The sequence below is a fragment of the Labrus bergylta genome, chromosome 7, assembly GCF_963930695.1.
Source record: "Labrus bergylta chromosome 7, fLabBer1.1, whole genome shotgun sequence".
Lineage (NCBI taxonomy): Eukaryota > Metazoa > Chordata > Actinopteri > Labriformes > Labridae > Labrus > Labrus bergylta.
The window spans coordinates 15,413,816-15,432,408 of record NC_089201.1 but is presented as its reverse complement, the minus strand read 5'-3'; the positions used below and the strand labels follow the sequence as shown (position 1 = coordinate 15,432,408).

At 41.9% G+C, this 18,593-nt stretch overlaps 1 protein-coding gene across 1 annotated transcript in view; it reads left to right on the top strand.

Moving 5' to 3' along the window:
• Positions 1-14,043, top strand: part of LOC109985972 (chemokine-like protein TAFA-5) — a 45,731-nt gene extending 31,688 nt beyond the window's left edge. Inside the window, exon 4 of the mRNA XM_020636445.3 lies at positions 13,254-14,043. Coding sequence (XP_020492101.1) covers positions 13,254-13,262 — 9 coding nt within the window. The 3' untranslated portion in view covers positions 13,263-14,043. The remainder of the gene's footprint in view (positions 1-13,253) is intronic.
• Positions 14,044-18,593: the final 4,550 nt, after the last annotated feature.

The window sequence follows — 18,593 nt, the reverse complement described above, 5'->3', positions numbered from 1 at the left end:
ATGCAGCTGTGGTCGATGATCAGCTTGGTCAGAATTCTCCCAAGTATCTTTTGTTCACATTTTGAACTGAGATTGAAAGTTCAGCTAAATAGTGCAGACCAGCTAAAGGTGAAATTACACAGTTTATTTTTTTAATTTCTGAAGGATTTCGGATAAGAATGTTTTCACATTTCACATTAGGCACGATTGATCCCCACTCCCCCGCTGGTCTGAGTTCACATTAGTAATAGCGTCCCGTGACCAAGTACACTTCTGTATGTACATCCGATACAGCAGGTGGCAGTATGCTTAAGGTTGGTTTGCAAATCCACCAAAAAGCAGAAAGAAGAAGAAGTAACCATGGCAACCTCTAGCAGGCTGAGTCCATCCTGCTAACTGTTGATTTTTTTTGTAACTTCTGAGACGCCAACAACAACCCTCTTCCCACTTCCACATCTATCAGTCCCACTCTGCGCATATACAATGTTTTTTTTTTTTTTAAAGCAATAGGAGCCGTTTAGAATGACATCATATAGCGGTCCACTTCGTCGTTTGAGCACGGTTGCGTTCACATCTCCCGCGGACCGTACTCGAGTAGACATGAATCGTGCCCCAGACCACGTCTTCAAGCGGACTCTGTACCCTACCTAGTACAGCACGTTTGTGTTCACACTGATTAAAGGAACTGGACTTTGGGGTCAAGTGTATCCGGGCCGTGGTCCCTAAAGTGAAACCACCCTGAACCTATGTGTGCAAACTACAGAAACCTGGACATACATCCATACATTTTATTTCACTATTTCCCAGAGATAACTGGTTTTCTTTTAGTTCTGAATTAATTTCTAGAGATCTCAAGAACACAACTAACACTTAAATCTCACTCTGCATGACCATTAAATGAACTTCCTCCTCCTCTAACTGCATAAACCCGTTTACATGATATTTAATAAACCAGACATCTGCAGAGAGAGTCTGCACGTCAGACTGTTTCCTCTGACAGGCATCAACACCTCTCTCTCTCTCTCTCTCTCTCTCTCTCTCTCTCTCTCTCTCGCTTTCCCGCGTTCTGGTCGGCCGGTTCGAGTCAAGTCGGTCCGCTCTCTGAATAATGAAGTCTGTCAAACCGCCGCTGACTTTTACACGTCGGCACGGTGACAAAGCTCCCTCCTCCTGTCTGCTCTGCCTGAGAGTTTCTCCTCCGCTGGGAACTTGTTGTTTTAAAGATGGACAGCAGAACAGAAGCGGCTCTCTGTCAGGACACTCAGAGTCGGAGCGCTGGAGCGTCGCCACTCGGCCTCCAGAGGACATGCACACACACACACACACACACACACACACACACACACACACACACACACACACACACACACACACACACACACACACACACACACACACACACACACACACACACACACACACACTCACACACTCAACATTGCAGGACAGCTGATAGTAGATACATGTGTGGAGATTTCTCCATGTGTCACTGTAAAGAAACATTTAAATTCAAAGTCATACTAATATCTCTTTTAATGCAACAGTAAGCAGATGTTAACGACCTGATTTTATCAAGTTACATTTTTTTTTATTTATATGCAAATTTCTATCTCATTGAAGATTCCAGATTCAAAATATACCCTCTGTAACTATAAAGTGGATTAATAAGAGATCATAAAAAGTGTGAAGTGAAACTCTCTGGGTTTGTTGTTTTAAGCTCTGTGTTCACACTGACCAGACGACTCTTCTTTCAGCTTGTTTGTGTCACTTGGAGGCTCAAATAGTTTTTTGTAAATGAACCCCTTCCTGACCATCCGTCAGCCCTGGGGGGACAGAGAGACAGACAAACTCATTAATAAATCCGCTAACTTCTTAATTTTTTTAATCAAAATCTAAAATGTATTTGAAGTTTCATGATGATATCAAGAATATTTGCTGTCTAAATAATAATAAAACATGCCTGACCTCATGATGCAACACCTGGACCACAGTCCTGACTTTAAAGCAGAAGCAGAGGATTCTGGGAGAGGTAGTTTGTTCCTCTGAGCTTGTCCTCCTGCTCCACTCAGAACCACATTCTGCATCCCTTTGTCTTCATTTGGTTGAAAGATGTCGGTGCGTTGTTGCGTCTTCCGCCTCCGGCTCGCCGCCAAAAGACTCAGGCGCGTAGATGTGATTCGTTAAAGGAGCTTCACACAAACAAGCTCGTCTGCTAATGAAGGACAGCGGATGTGATTGCCTCGCTGTGAGGCAAATTAAATCACAGCAACGCAGCGCTGAGTGGGCGGACCCACACAAACCCTACTGGGTTTACACGACGAGGGGAGTCGGTTTTCATTAAAGCTACGAGAGCTGGATCAGAGGAACAAATGTAGTTTAATTAGCCCTGAGGAGGTTTACAGGCAGGATGATGTACAGAATGTGTAGAGGATGTAATTGAGATGCACAGTGAGGCTGACTGAGTATTTCACAAAGCTCCCTCACGCCGCATGCTGTCTCCATAGACGGCTTCTTGTTTTTATGACAGAAATAAGACTTTTAACATCGACCCTCATATGAGAACATTTTCTCAACCCAAAACTCTCTGTGGGTTTTTTTACACTTACAATTGCTGTAAGTTAGTGTCATGAAGCTGCAGACAGCAGTGTTCTTTGGTTAATGACTGTTCAATGATCCGTCTGATTTGATGCTCTTATTTTACAGAACTTAAGTTTGATACTCTCCCCGTTAGGACACTGAAATCTTTTTCTAACATGTAGCTGTGTGGTTGGTGAAGTTTGTTTTGCTCTCTCTCTCTCTCTCTCTCTCTCTCTATCTTCACTAAAGAAATCAGGTCAATGTGGATAACAACAGGTTTACAAGCCTCGTAGTGAACCTCATTAAAAATGCACACACACACACACACGCACGCACGCACTCACGCACACACACACACACACACACACACACACACACACACACACACACACACACACACACAAAGAGATTTCTATCTAAAGCAGAAATGTTTGTCTGAATTTTCCCAAAAAGTGAAGCAACAGAAACTGGTGTTTTAATTTTGAGATGAAACTGACCGTTGTTTTAAGTTTCACTGAGAATTTAGTCAGAAGCAGCTCAAATGTGTGAGAGTGTAGCTAAAAAGCTAACTGCTTATTTAATCTTTATTTAACCAGTTTGGTCCCATTGTGATTAAAAACCTCTTTTTCAAGGGAGACCTGGCCAAGTCAGGCAGCAGCATAAACACAAAAGTTACAGACGGAAAAATAAAGAAAGACAAAGTACAATTTACAAGGCACTACATTTTGGATTAAAATAGAACCATCTATGAGTCATATCTGGGAATCAGTTGTTCAAGCAGCCGAGCTAAAACATTGACATCCTATAGAACCTTATAGTTCCACAGGTTGGTCCTTAGAGACGGCCTTCTCCATTGCCACTCCCACCCTCTGGAACTCACTCCCATAAAACATCAGGGACCCCTCCCCCCCCTTACCTTCAAGAAATCCCTAAAAAAACTCACCTCTGCAACATCTGATGGGTTGGAAGGATGAAAAAATGTATCTAGTCTGTCGTCTCTGAACTGGATCCACAGCTCCCCTGCAGAAACACTTCCTCTTAACCCTGAATTGCTCCCACTGCTTTGTAGGTGGCATATGAATGTTTATCAGGGTGTGAATGTGTAGGTGTGACCTCTTTGAGTAGTCAGAAGATTAGAAAAGAACTATAAAAGCTCAAGTCCATTTACCATTTACCATGAATGACACTTACAGTTACACAATGTAACTAAGATAGAGCTCAGTTTATAACATGATAAACACATTTTATATCTGACAAATACCAAGGCCAGACGTGCAGTAAAAGCTGACATCAGCACCTTTAGTGGACTCTGATTGGATGTATTTTGCTTCAAACTAAAACTTTGAAGCCCATGGGCGGTTCTAGGCAGGGACCAACAGGGGCCAGTGCCCCTGTTACACTGAGCTTGGTCCCCCCTGTGGCCACCCCTCCAAAAGGAAGAACCCCCCCTAATAACACATACACAGTATTTGACTAAACAACTGGACTCACAATCTACTGTGATATTAACTGAAACAAATATAAATCATGGCATTGAATGATGTGCGCTATTATTGGGCATAATATTTATATATTTTTAAAGTGATCATCTTTGTCTATTTTTCACCTGGGTTTAATGTTCCCCTCTGACAAAACAACTTGCCCAAATTTGCCCCCTCAGTAAAAGTGGTCTAGAACCGCCACTGTTGAAGCCCTCTTTCAAATCTGCAGGAAAGGTTCCCAAACGTTTTGAACCATCTAGTCATTGAGACTCTGAATATTTGTTAGAAAAAAGGTCAGGTGAAAATAAATGAAGGGAAAGAATCGTTATTGGAGAAAAGGCTTTTTTGTCCAGTTTCCACCAAACCAGGAAGAACAGACTGAAAACAATACGGCGCTCAGTATGTGTACCAGGTACCTCCATGTAAAATCTCTGGTCATTTCCCGTGTGCCTCCTCGACTCTGTACTCCGCTTGTACAAACACCTGGCTGTGAATTAAAAACTCTCACATTGTGGCTCAGGAGGGAGCAATGTGTGCTCAGGTGCTGCCGTCTGATCCTCTTCCTGTAATTGATCCCGTTGGGCTGTCGAGGCTGGTGAAGGAGCCAATCAGAGCGCAAGACTAAACTGCATGGCCCGCAGCTGCTTTAGTGAAGCTGACAGCAGGAGACAGGTGAAGTGTTTGAAGATGTGCAGACTGATGTCAGCAGCTCTGACGTCCACGTGCTCCTACGATCTGATCTGTGAAAGTTTTTAATCAGACAGAATAAGAAGTTAGATCATGTTTACGTCACACTGTTGCTCTAACCACCATCAGCATTTATATAGATAGATAGATAGATAGATACTTTATTGATCCAGAGGGAAATTAAAATAAATAAATAAAAAATAATAAATATAAAAAACTTGGTTCTAAATCAGCTGAAGTCAACAAAGTTTTTATAATCACTGGATTTTTCTTCTGAATAATAATTAGAAATGTAGCTAATATTTCATGTTTTGGTCACTATATAGTTAATATGTTACATAGATGATTGTAACTACAGGCTTATTTTGCAACTTCTGTTTTTCTTTTTCTTTATTTCCTTTAAAGTTTATTTTTTGGTAAAGACATTGAAAAAGTAAGTTTTGTGTTTCATGAAAACACAGAGGGCTCCACACTGGTGCAGTGGTTAGCGCTGTTGCCTCACAGCGAGGAGGTTCCTGGTTTGAGTCCTGGTCTGACAGGAGCCTCTCTGTGTGGAGTTTGCATGTTCTCTCCGTGCATGTGTGGGTTCTCTCCAGGTACTCCAGCTTCCTCCCACAATCCAAAGACATGCACATTAGGTTAATTGGTGACTCTAAATTGTCCGTAGGTCTGAATGTGAGTGTGGCTCTGTGATTGTCCAAGGTTGAATGAAAGTTAGGCTGAGACAGGATTTCCAGCATGGCGGCTGCTGCAGGAACAGATGGCTGAACTCACTCAGGCTTCAAACCTTCATATTTACAGTCTATGGGAACAACACATGGAACATTTCCACATAAATAAACGTTTCCTAATTCATCAGCTGGTTCAGTCTGAGAGTCTGATGGAGGTACAGTTTTATTGATAACCTAAAAGAATTTGAGAAAACCAGACGTGTGCTGTACGATCCTTTACACTCTCAGCTGCTCTCGGCTCACGTTGGTTGTTTTTCTGTAACAAATATGTTGTCAAGATGATCGATCACAGGGGGACAAATCAAATTTTTATAATCGTCCAATAAAAAATCGAGATATTTTAGAGAATCCTTTTATCTCCCAGCTGTACTGGTCAACTTGTTGTTCATAGTTTTGATCTCAGTTTGGAGTTTTCCCTCAAACTCTAACAGAAATAAAAACACATCTTGGTACTTGACAGCCGTATAAATCATATTTCTGTGCATGTGTTTGGATTCAGCCCCGTCTCTGACCCTTGTTTCATCTTTCTGTTTCATGGTCGTCCTCTTCTACACTCTCAGTATTTTCCTGAGCTTTACTTTTCTTTTCCCTTTCTTCGTTTGGTGCAGACTGAAGGCAGACGGTGAGCATTACGGCCTCCTTTACAACCCGAGTGTTGTTTTATTCTCACTGCACTATGACACCTTTCACCTTCTGCCTCACCTGGCTGCAGATCTTCACACTCTCTCCCTGACATTTTATAACAGCAACATTGTGTTCCTTTGTTTGTAGATAATGAACCAGGCCTGTCCCCGACTAAGGATTTAAATAGTCCAACCTGATTGGTCAGAGTTCTTCTATAGTCGTCTAACAGTGGGAAGTTTTTTTTTTTTTTTTTTTCTTGCGCTCGTTTTTCCACATTCTCATTTCAGTTTAACCACATCATTAAACTATTTGTCTTCTAATCTTGGAATAGCAATTTATTTTATGATAGGGCATCATTTCTCTCACTCATTATGTCTGCATAACACCGACGCAGTGTGTGTGGGTCAGACCAGTGACAAACAAACAACATCTTTAAAATCACTATTTAAAGATAATAATCCACCAAAATGAGTCCCCACTATTTAAATCCAGTGAAAGATTGGATCCAAACACATTAGATCCATTAAGATCCGCAGAACTGTTAAAAAAACTCAGCTGACATTTTGATGCCACCAGCCTCAGCCTCAGCCAATGGTAGCCTTTGTTGAAAGGAGGTGCCCCCCATGCCGATGACTGAGGTTACTTTTAGCCAATGAAATTCCATAAACATGGATCTGCTGCTTCTATCAATACTTCAGCGTGATTTCTTCATGCACACACTGAGGCGAGAGATTTAAAGTACGAGTGGTTTTCAGTGGATATTTATACCAAGAGAGGATGAGTCATGAATTATTTGGAGAAAATCGACAAATCTATGTTAAATTAGATATTGAATACCCCCATAGTGGAATGATCCTTGTGCTCGACTACGGTGCTGCATTCATGTTCTGCTTGGGTGGTCCAAGTTTCCGAGGGTGCAATACATGAATTAATAAAAAGTATGTTAACATTAACAAAACATATTTTGTGATGACGATTCTGACTTCAAGTCAGGCACATAATTCCGAGTTGCTGTTCCGACTTTAGCAGGTGTTCATGTGTGTTTTACAACTCGGAAACTCGTTTTTTCCGATGTGTCCGACACCACATGAATGCACCATGAGAATGGCAGTCGCCTGAGGCTCTGATGAACGAATCATTGAGTTCTCAACTATACGGGGACACCCCTATAATTAATAGATTAAAATGTCCCTAAAAATGAACACCTGCACTCTGCTGTTCCTCTCTTTTAAATCATCACCTGAAGCGGCTAAAAGGCCGAGTGTTTCATTTTGAACATTTGTAATTTTCCATCTTGAAGATGTAATCAGGCGTCCCAGCAGAAAGCAGAACTCATTTGTGGCTCGCTGCGTCAGCTGGCATGTATTTTTTTGTTTTTCTCATCATGTAACTGTCCTTGAAAACGTTTCTGTATGTTTATGTGTGTTTATGTGTCTCTGCCTCTGGTCTGGGTGAAACCTGCTGTGGTTCTTTGAATGTGTTTCTGGTCGCACCAGGAGAAAAAGACAGAGGAACAAATCACAGTCTGCTCAATCAGACAGAAATCCAATTGTCCTTGGGGAGAAGGTGAATGTGAACGCGGCACGATGCAAATCTGGAGACTGAATATCCTGTTAGGTGTGTTTTCTTTCAGAGCAGGACCCCAGCTGCTTGTTTTCACCTTGTTTTCTGCTCTGATGGGAACTCTCAGGGGTCTGTTTGACTGTAACATTGCTGTAAAGTGTCACAGGGAGGTGGAAGGTGAAAACTTTTCATCCTGTTCTCTTTTCCGCTCAGACGCTGCAGATGTCCGGAGTGAATCAGCTGTAGCACTATTGACTAAATGTAAGGTCCAAACAGGACAAATGTGTGCAGCTGCAGATCTGATCAGCTGTAGATGATTCATGATAATTAATGAGCTCTCTGAAGACGGTTGTTTGTAGTTCATTTGTCTTTAAAGGGAACAGAACACCTGAGCTAACCATGGGTTGGGTTCACAGTTGGGTTTTTTTACACCTGTGTGCTGGGGGTCATTTTGTGTTCAGGTCGTCAGTTCCACTCGTGTTACAACATGTCTCGAGGTCACCAAGAGGGACTATATTGAAGATTAGCACAAACTTTCACGTGGACCCAGGGAAGATTGATTGCATCGGTTGGTTATTCCCAAGCCCCTAATTGTCAATTATCAGTTGCCATCAACTGTTGCTTCATCATGGCTCCTAGCATCTTATACGGACACACAAAGAACCCTTCAGCAGGACGGCACTAGGCCACAGTTATTCATGCAGCAAATCGGAGAGAACAGATCAAATCAACAACAGAATTTTTTTTTTTCTCCAACAACTCAACTGAAACTGCTCTGTTGCCAAGCAACCCAAACATTCTCCTGAACTCGACTTTGTTTGTCTCCATGGTTACCTCAGAACAATTACTTAATTGAATCTACATTTAGGGCCTGTGTCAATTGACAGCACCTTTTGCGGCCACAGTTTCAAAGCACTTTTTTACCGGCGCTCATTGTTGCTAGGTTACAAATGTATCACCTGCAAATTGTACCGTTATCTTTTCTCCTTCGCCATTGTGGCTGACATGGCTGATAGTGTCTGGCCCCTTCTTGATTTTGATTGGTAAGTGAGGGAAAAGTGACATTGACCAGCAGGTGGTGTTCCAAAAATTGAAATGTTTTCCGGCAGTGACAAGCTCAGGACGCTGAGCTCTAAAAAGTGCTGAACTTCATTGGTGCTGTATTCAAAATGGGCGCCTCCAGAACTCTTTGCAGAGGTGGAGTGATACAATGAGTGAAAAGTCTCAGTGATGTTGTATATCAGGACTCACGGTACACCTCTTGTCCAATCTGATAACTCAATGAATACTAAATGTATTTCAATCAATTTCTGCACAAGGCATCTCCCATCTTGCTTTTGCTGTGGCAAACAAGATGTACAAGTTTCCATGTTGTTGTTTTTTTTTTTAGAGCCTTTTTTTATTTTGGTCATGAAAGGGATAAAGTATGAACAGCTGGTAGTACCTGCCTGTCTCTGTAACCAAGGAAACAATCAATGGAATACATTTATGCTGAAACACACTCCAACAACGAGGCACGACACCTTTTTTATGATGAACTGCTGATGTTATACAGCTTTTTATCCTAACTGGATTTAGGAGAGTTGTTGCCTTAGTTATCAGTGTAAAGAGGTTTGTTTTTTCCTCTAAGTGTATCTAAGAAACGTGACAAACATGCTGATTTGTGGGATACAGAGGTCGTGTTGTGACACTAGACAGAACATTGGGTTGCAGTTAAATAGTTTTGTGATTATTTCAGCGTTGACTTTAGTCTGGGCATGAGCTAAACTTATCCCAGCAGAACTGAAAGCGTGGAGTGACATTACACGTGTGCTCGCTCTGACAGCAGGAGTTTAAGCAACACATTTGAAATGTTGCAGACACACCTTCACCTCCATGTTTAATCAGCAGTGAGTGGTGCGTTTAGGGACGGTCTGAATGTTGGTGCTGTTTGGGAGTGATGTATGGTTCTCAGTGTAATCCGGCTCGTCCTTGTCTGACTCCTCCGGCTCTTTTAGGATTCCAGTTGCAGTCAGACAGGATGGACATGAATAATTCAGAGGTGAGCGGCTCAGAGGTGCTGCTGCTCCTGCTACCGCCGCTACTTCTTCTGCTTGTGAGTCTTCACCTGGAAGCAATTACGGAGCGCTCAGGCTCCACAGTGGGGAAAGAAATGAAGTGTCCCCGCTCGTCCTGGGAGCTTTATGTTTTTAATCAGAGTCTCAGAGCCTTCAGGAGGACATGTCTGCACTCCATGAGATGCCGACTGTACAGGAGGGGAGGAGCGACTGTCAAATGCAAGTGTAATTTAGATCAGGATGGAAATAACACCAACATGCATGACTTATTCAGGAGAGAAAATCAAGTATGTCTTTATTTTTGGTAGTGACAGAAAAAACGTGCAGCCCTTACAAGCCACCAAAATGTTTTGTACAGTTTGGAAACACAAATTTGGAGATAGACCTTGTTGATGTGTTTGGGTCTGCATTTGGGATTTGTTGGAAAAAGAAAAAAAATACAGATCACCAGTTCTACTTTTTGAAAGAGAGCGATCCTTCAGTGTGCCCAGACAGATACATGTCAAATACTCATATGGGATATTTGTTGCTTGTCTTTGAAACAAAGAAAATTTGTCAACACGAAATTGCAGTCGTCTTTATGAAGTTCGACTTAAACATTTTCCTCAAATCAAATTAAATATAATACATTGTTGTTCCTTTGGCTCTCATTTCAGGCTCAGACTTTGTCTTTTATTCTATACCAAAATATAGATATTTTCACTAGACATCATGCTGCACATTCCCCCTTTACTTTTGACGATCTATTTTATGTTATTTACACGCCCTGACAGCAGGAGCCAGACGTACAATGCTCACTAGCTTTCTACTTTTATCTAAGAAATAAATTTATTCTGATTATTGCTATGCAAAAGGGCAATTCAGACCATTATGGGTCTAATGAACAAATAATCATCTGTAGAACCACAAGGTTTTATCCTGGGCCCACTGTCTTTTAGTCTGTAAGCACAATACTGACTTTTCTCGATATGCAGATGACACTCAACTCTATATCACTGCTGAAAAAACTATTCCTGTCTCTTTAATGACGGCCCAAGAGCCGAAAAGAGGGTTTCTCAGGCAACCCTATAACTGTAGTGTTTTGTATTGACTGTGAGTGTCCCTGTATGTCTGCAGCTCACATATACATTTTAAGGAGTTACCATAGGTCAAGTGTCTGATCTCGGAAGGGCAAAAAGTTCTTGTCGGCTGTATGGACCCGCCCACGACATTAATCACAAACAAAAAGGTTAACCAGTTTAAGAAAGGGACGGGAGGGGGGTTGTTACATTTTGAAATAGGCAGCTATAAACAAAATGTGTATTTTTGTCTTAATAAGAAAGGCTGAGTATTCTGGTGTAAAACAGAACTATGTTATCATTGCTTAAATTTAGGATGTATTAAATTTGTGCTAACTGTCGTGGTCCCCTCATGCAGCGGGGCCCCGAGAAGCTTCCCCCTTGTTCCCCCCTTATGGGTGGCCTTGTACAAAAGTTGAGTGTTTAGCAGCAAAAATGAAAGTGTACGGTTGAATTTTAGAGTTCAGTTTCTACTAAAAATAATTACAAAATAAGAGCAAAGAAAGTGAGACCAAACAGTTGCGGGCCGTCTGGTGTAACATGAATAGAAACCAATGAGTAAACAGTTTTAAGCTCATTATTCTCTGCAGTCAAAGCTGATGATTATGTGAAAAACATCTGTAGTTTGTGTTGTTCTTGCTGAACGGTTAGCTCAGCAGCGTATTGTTGACCTAGAAACCAGCAAAGGAAATCCAATTCTTTAATCTCAGACGGTTCAGATTATACTGCTAACTTTTTAAAGAGACTCAATAGCTGACTTTAAGCTCTGCAGACTGAACATGTATGATTTTCCTCTGTTATGCCGTCTGTAGTCGATGTTTTATCTCCTGGTTTCCTCTGCTTGTTCCCTCCTCCCTCTGTGTCTCACACATGCAGAGTTGTGTTGTTATATAAATTCCCATTCTGTCAGCCACTCTGTATTCACTTTGAGTTCCAGCTCAGCTGCTTTAATTGGATGAAGGACTGTGTGATTTTTTTTTTTTTAATTCTGCAGTCTGTGTGATGCTCCTTTACTCTCATGAAGGCCGGCCGAGTTGCTCGGGTCGAGACGCTCGCCGACACCAGCTGGAAGGAAAACATGATGCAGAGGAGAAACGGAGCAGCAGGAGAGGGTTTTTAATTAACATGGCCCAACCGGTAGCCTTATTTTGATACCCTTTTTGTACGTAGGATTTTTCTAAATTCTATTTATAGTAGTCGATTTGAAGTTACTTAATAAACTGAAGCACTGTACAAACATTCATTCACTTGATCTGAGGCGCATAAACAGCGTTGTGGAGTCATTATCTAAGAAGTTATCTTTCATTGTGTTGCTGTTATTTTGCAGCGTAGCTTTGTTCTGATGTTCATATTTTTTACCTGTAGATAAGCAAAAGGTCTTTGGGTTGACTACAGAGGTTCTGCTTGTCGACATGCAAGGCAGGCATCTGTTTGGGGCCCCAGACCAGTAGTGGGGGGCCTGAGGGCTCACAAACCAAAGCAGTGTGCAGATTTTAACAGTAGGAAACCTCACTAAGGGTGCACCATTGGCCAGCACTCCAACCAAAGTTCATCAATGAAAGTCAAGAGAAGAGAGAAACGATCCGTCGCATAGTAGAGAAAAAAGATAATGGAATTAAGGGGAAGAGGAGTAATCGTTGGGACACTGGCAGACATGATGGTGATGAACGCTGGCAGGAGGGCCTCCGCCTCTTCTTTTGATTTTTCCACTAAAAGACCAAGGGCTGACAATGCTAGCGCCATTTTCAACTTTTTAGCAGACATTATTCTCCATTAGTAGGCTACCTATAATACCAGAGGTGAGCGACAGCGGTGTGAAAATGGTCTTCTCGTATAACAACGGACTACCGCCGCCTGCTGGCATGGAGAGGTATTTCCTCTCACGCATGTGCAGAGAGTACAGTATGTGGTGGTTGGCCGTCGGCCGTAGTCTTTGCGGTGTGTTCAGGTGCAGGGATGGGCAACTTTGGTCACAGCAAGGGCAACATTCATTTAATTCTCACTGCCAGAGGGCAAAATTGTAGTCTCAAATGTCTCAAATTTATCTCAACATATACCAGTGATAAAATATTATTATGGACATATTTCTGGTTTTCATGATTTCATGGCAGATTTTGTCATGTTTTCTTCATGTTTCCAATTAATTGATATGTCTGTTGGCCTGAGGGCCACATAGAGGGTTGATGGCCGCCAGTTGCCCACCCCTGTTCTAGTGCAACTTTTTGGTCAAGACGCGAGGTGGCCTTTGTCGCCACTAGCTCTTTGCCGTCTGCTTGGTGTGTCAGGGCCTTAACTTTAAAGTGAGTTACTTTCGTTGTCTTGAAGGTGTTTTCGTTTCTATGAAGTTATGTTTTTTTAAGTAACTTGAAAAATCTCATGCATGTCGTAATCAAGCTCTGAAGTAGCTGAATGTCTTCCTCGTGTTGGTCTCTACTCTGACGCTCTGATAGTCTATGACAGATTCTCTCCTGACGCTGCTTTATTTCCGTCCTTCAGGTCTCCTGACAGCGGCGGCAGGAACAGACGCTCCCCAGAGACAGACTGGGTCCCATCGTCCATCGCCCATCATCGCCAAGCGGAGCATCCTCTGCCGCAGCATCAGCCGCTATCAGAGCCGCGGGGCGAGACGACGACACTCAATGCTTCACGCATGGCGGGTGACCCGAGGAGGCTGCAGCCTGAAGACACAGAAGAAGAAAGTGACTCCTTTTATTTTCCTGGAGGTCTGAAAGGCAGATCATGACAAGCTGCTGGAATCGATCGCTTTTGTTGGCACAAACTCTGTTTCGTTTTTACAGACCAAAGATGAACAGAGCCGACAAAGAGACGTTTTTTTTTTAAGAGGGGCAGAGACTTTCAGAAGCCCCCTCTCTTAACTCCGTAAAGAAACATGTAAAGAAACAAACACATTGTGATATAATACAGTAAGTGACTTAAATGAGCAACATAAAAATGTATATGCGTTAAAGATAACACATGTATTTGTCCGAGGAGAGACAGCGCTGTTGATGTTTCTGTTGGGACGGAGAAGCCGTTCATGTGCTGGGTGTCAGTCGAGTGGAGAAGGGGAGAAATCATTTCAGACATTTTTACGATGGAACATAAAACTTTGTGCACCTTCAGAGACACCAGAAGGTGTGATTTAGAGACAAGAGGCAGGACAACCAGGCCATGAAAACATCTAACATGGCAACTAGAAGACTTCAGTAGTTAAAACAGTTATAGATGAATAAAAAATACAGACAGTAAATAAAAGAGAGACAATAAAATGTGCCATAAAACTGTTTTTCCAACCTCATTTGAAGATATTTTATGGATTCAAATATCACTCAGTTTCTCATAATTGTGTAAAAATGATTTAATACCAAAAAGCTGATCGCCAAAAAGCCGGTAAACTGGACTGTCACCCCCAATTTCCACAAACATAGACAGTCAGCGCCGCAGTTCGCTGCCACTCTAGTCAATGATTGAGTTTCCACAGCGAACGCCGCGGTCCGTCTCTTGGAGCGTGCCACCAGCTCCACTACGCTCTGCTCCGTTTCAAATACGCTGCGGGTCTATTTTGGACAGAGCACGCTGCAGGCACGCGTCAAACTGGACGGAATATGACATTCCGGACAGGAAGTCAGATAAGGAAACGCACAGAGATTCCAGTCAATTTCCAAATAAAACACAATAACCGGAATCACGATCATATTTGCTCCGCTACGCTCACGTTCCAGAAACAAATCCAGTGGGGCAGGGCACACGGTGTCTGACGCATGGAGTATGTGTTGATTTGGGGTCATAGTGGAACATCCTGATTAAATTTATCAACGTACAATTAACAGATTTAAGATGCCTGAAGTTTTGCGAGCAGCACAGCTTTAGGAATGGGAATCCGTCAGTCTGTTCGGCACTTTGCTCCTGATTGAAGTGTCTTAAAAACGCCTAAATGGATTGGCATGAAATTTGGTGATCACAGATGTTCATGTTGCCAGGAGAATTTATTTTACTGACTTTGGTGATCCACAGACTTTTCCTGTTTCGCTACCATGAGATGGAATCGATGGTGTTTGGTGGAATGTCTCAACAAATAGTGAATCAACTTCGATAATGTTAGATTTTCATTGATGATTTTTCATTGATATGATATAATGTCAGTGGTGTGACTTATCTTTTCCTTTTACACCTTGTTGCCATAGCAACATATCTTAGTTAATTTTGCATTTCCAAAGGCTGCAACCAATGGGCACTTACCCAAATTCCTGGATGCTACACCTATTAAAGCAACCAAATATGCAAGTATGCTATAAGCTCAGTAGCTAGCTCCAACATCCAATTTTGAACATAACGGTATCTACCATCTTATTAGTAAACTACTAGTGGGATTGAGATAGACTGAATGTTCCACATCGGCTGCAACCATCTCATCTCATTCAAACCATAGAAATCTGTGGAAATATGAGTGAAAAAGATGCATCTGCAAAGACACAACAAAATTACCAGCTAGCACATTTCTGGTCCCCCAGGCCCTCTAGCACCATCAATATTTTAACTTGTCCAATACTTTTGTTCATGATAATTACCATCAATAAGTATAGCATTCATAGAAGTGTTGGCTGTACTTTGTATTTTAAACATATTGGTAAATATTAGCATTCTAAAATGTAAGTTGGTGAACAAGGTCAACCGTACGCCTAGCATCGACGTTAGCATAGTGAGCATGTTAGCATGCTGATTTGGCTTATATTATGCCTACATGCAGCATTTGTCAGCTGTTAGCATGACTGTAGATTCTGGGTGGGGACTTCATGAAGAATTGATTGCACCAGGTTGCTGATCCTGCACCCTGATTGTGCAAATTTGCAACAGATTTCTGCCTGCTGCAAAGTCCAATTCACTCACAACATGCTGATGAGATTTTCCAGGTGAATGAATCTGCTCACACAAGTCAACTCAATTATCCATGAGGCACGACGATCCCTTAGCCGACAATCATAGCTGCCTGACTGCAAGACAACATGGTTGTTCCCACCCACCCCCACCCCCGATTAAATGTGCTATATATTCCAACTCTCTAAAAACTACATATTTGTGCTGGGTTTTTAAAATTGGACTGATTTTAAACTAAATTTCTGCACAGTCATCAAATTTCAATGTGTGCCCACCCAGGAGCCCTTAGATGCAGTTGGCTTGTCAGTTTTTTTTTTGTCATTTGTTCAGGTTTTGCTAAAGAAGCTTATAATCTTCTAGTAAATTTGTACCTTTTTCATGTTGGTGATGCAGTTAATTCTGTCAACTCTGATGAGCTGATGTAAAAAACTCAACCTCAAAGGTCACAGTTGACATTTCAACTGACGTTACATTCAACTTTAAATACTCTCCAAGATGTTCGATACCCGTGCACAAAGTTGTTCTTATTTTTTTCATAAAATCTGAAAAATTCTAGATGATTTCTGTCTCTTCTCCTTCAGACGACATCACGCATTAAATCCGATTTTACATTTCCCAGTGCCATATTTGAACTTCATGCACTCAGAACAGATGGTTTGAATGAAACAAAAAAAGAGCAAACTATTTCACACTAGAATCTAAGTAAGTTTGGGGTCAAAGAAGCATTAAATGTATTTTCAAAAATCATAAAGTTCTATATTTAAATATTTTATATGTTGTATCTTTGTAGAAAATCTTATTTAACATCCCGTTGCTCACCATGAACTGGATCGACAGCCGGCTCCACCAGTTTGCAAAGCTCCCTCCTGACAGTGGTACTGTTTCTCTGGCGTTGGGGTTTTCTCCAGTACAGGTTATGTACACCAAATCCCAGAATGCAGTTTGTCTGTAGGTCATTTGCCTTATTCATCTCTGTCTCCATGAACCTGAGGAGAAAAAGTCACTCTGTTTCGATGCTCTGTCGGTATGAACATTATTTTTCATTAAACAGAAAACACAAAATCGTCTGTCTCTAGCTCAAAGATTTTCTTCTGATTCAAGTTTTAAACGCGAAAGGTGGACGACAAGAGGAGACAAAAACGCCCACAGCTGTTTTCTCAGAATCACCACACATGGACAGTCAGACAACTCATCTTTGTAATGGGTCTGACCTCATCACTCCTCGCATAATTAGTTTCCATTCAGATTTGAGGAGTGATGAGATGATATCTTAAACCCCCCAGTCAGAGCCTGTAGGTGGATGCTGGGCTGCAGGTGGGGCTGAAAGTTTTAGCGTGGCATGGTATGAGACAGCAATGGTAATGACAGAAAGCAGGGGATATAAGACCTTACATTACACCTCCAAACTGGGAGGATAAGTGATTGTGAGAATGATGCATGGCCAATTTTTATTCAATAAGTAGAGACAAGTGAAGAAAGAAAATGATTTATTATAATAGATAACATAGAAATGTGACTTGACAGAAGGTCTTTGGTGCTTGGACTCTATGGAGTGGTTTATGTGTTTGGAGAAAATCAAAAAACAGAACAAATCCCCCCCATGTGGTCCAGACCACTACTGGTGGTGGTGAATGTAGACGGGTGCACGAAACATCAGCATCAGAACAAGGCAGAGAAAGAATCGTATTTAAAAGATGAGCAAGAATGATGGTAGGCTGACAGTGAAGGAGGAACGCCATGCGATTGGTTGGATGAGGCCAGCTGATTATCCAGCGACAGCCCCAGAAAACGGCTGCCCGAAAGACTGACAGCGGAAATGTGAGTGAGGGATGAATGAGAGATAGACCGGACTGTGAAGGCAAATACTGTAAATGGTCCTCCTGACTGTACTCACCCTAAAGCTTCATATCAGTGCAGCTCGAGATTTCTGCCTGAGCGAGCTTTTATTTTATGTTCATGAAGAGAACGGAGTCACAGTTTCATAATGCCATTTACCTTTAATAAGCAACATCTATTATCTGTTCAGACTTTATTTTGCATCCAATTTACACCTTTAAATAATGAAATAAAATGGAGAAGTTCCATTTGAAGGCAGCATTAAAGAAGGTATTTTCTTGGCTCTTTGTTGCAATAACTGCATAAAACCTCTGAACGACTCCTGATATTTTCAGGAGAACCTTCATTTGTGAACACAAACAGCCAAGTTTTTAACTCAGACATTTCTCCTGCCAGACCCCTAGTATTTCTTCTGCAGCATGAGCTGACGTGAGAAAGCAGCAGAATATTATCTGGAGAATTCACCCCTAGCCAATAGGAGGAGGTGGTGATGTTTGTTCCCTGTGACCAGTGACCAGTGCACGGTGCATAGAGGGTCTGCATGCGACTGATTCCATCTCGGTGCTCGTTATTAATCGGCTGCATTATTATTTCTGTTCGTCTGTATGTTCTTCTCCGCTATTTTGTTGATATTGTTGTTCAGTCAAGCTACACGAAGCATCGATATAAAGGCAAAAATTCTCATTATAGCATCATGTAGCGGACTCTGTTGCTTGCTCAGCCACTTCCATGTTGTTTTATTACATCACAAAATGCCTCAAGAGACCCCCCCGCCCCCCCCTGCTCCGGTCTGACAGCGGTAGTCTCCTGCTGTGTGGAGCATATGTGGACAACCAGATCCTGAGGTTTTCAGGAGCAGTCGTCCTGGAACTCTTTAGATATTTACAGGAGTGCAAATGTGAAAACAGCTTTCAATATTTCATCTACATATTTTTGATGCTAATCAACATTGTTAGAGTGCAGTGGTGGATTTGGACTTCCAGTGAATGAGCACAAGCGTCCATTAAGATGAGAAAAGCTGAGGGAATATACTGTAAGGCTTTTTTTAGGCAATGAGTTGAAAAATCAGTCTGTCCTGAAAAGAGCTGAAGAGTCGGTACAAGTTGGAGCAGTGAAAGGAGTTGA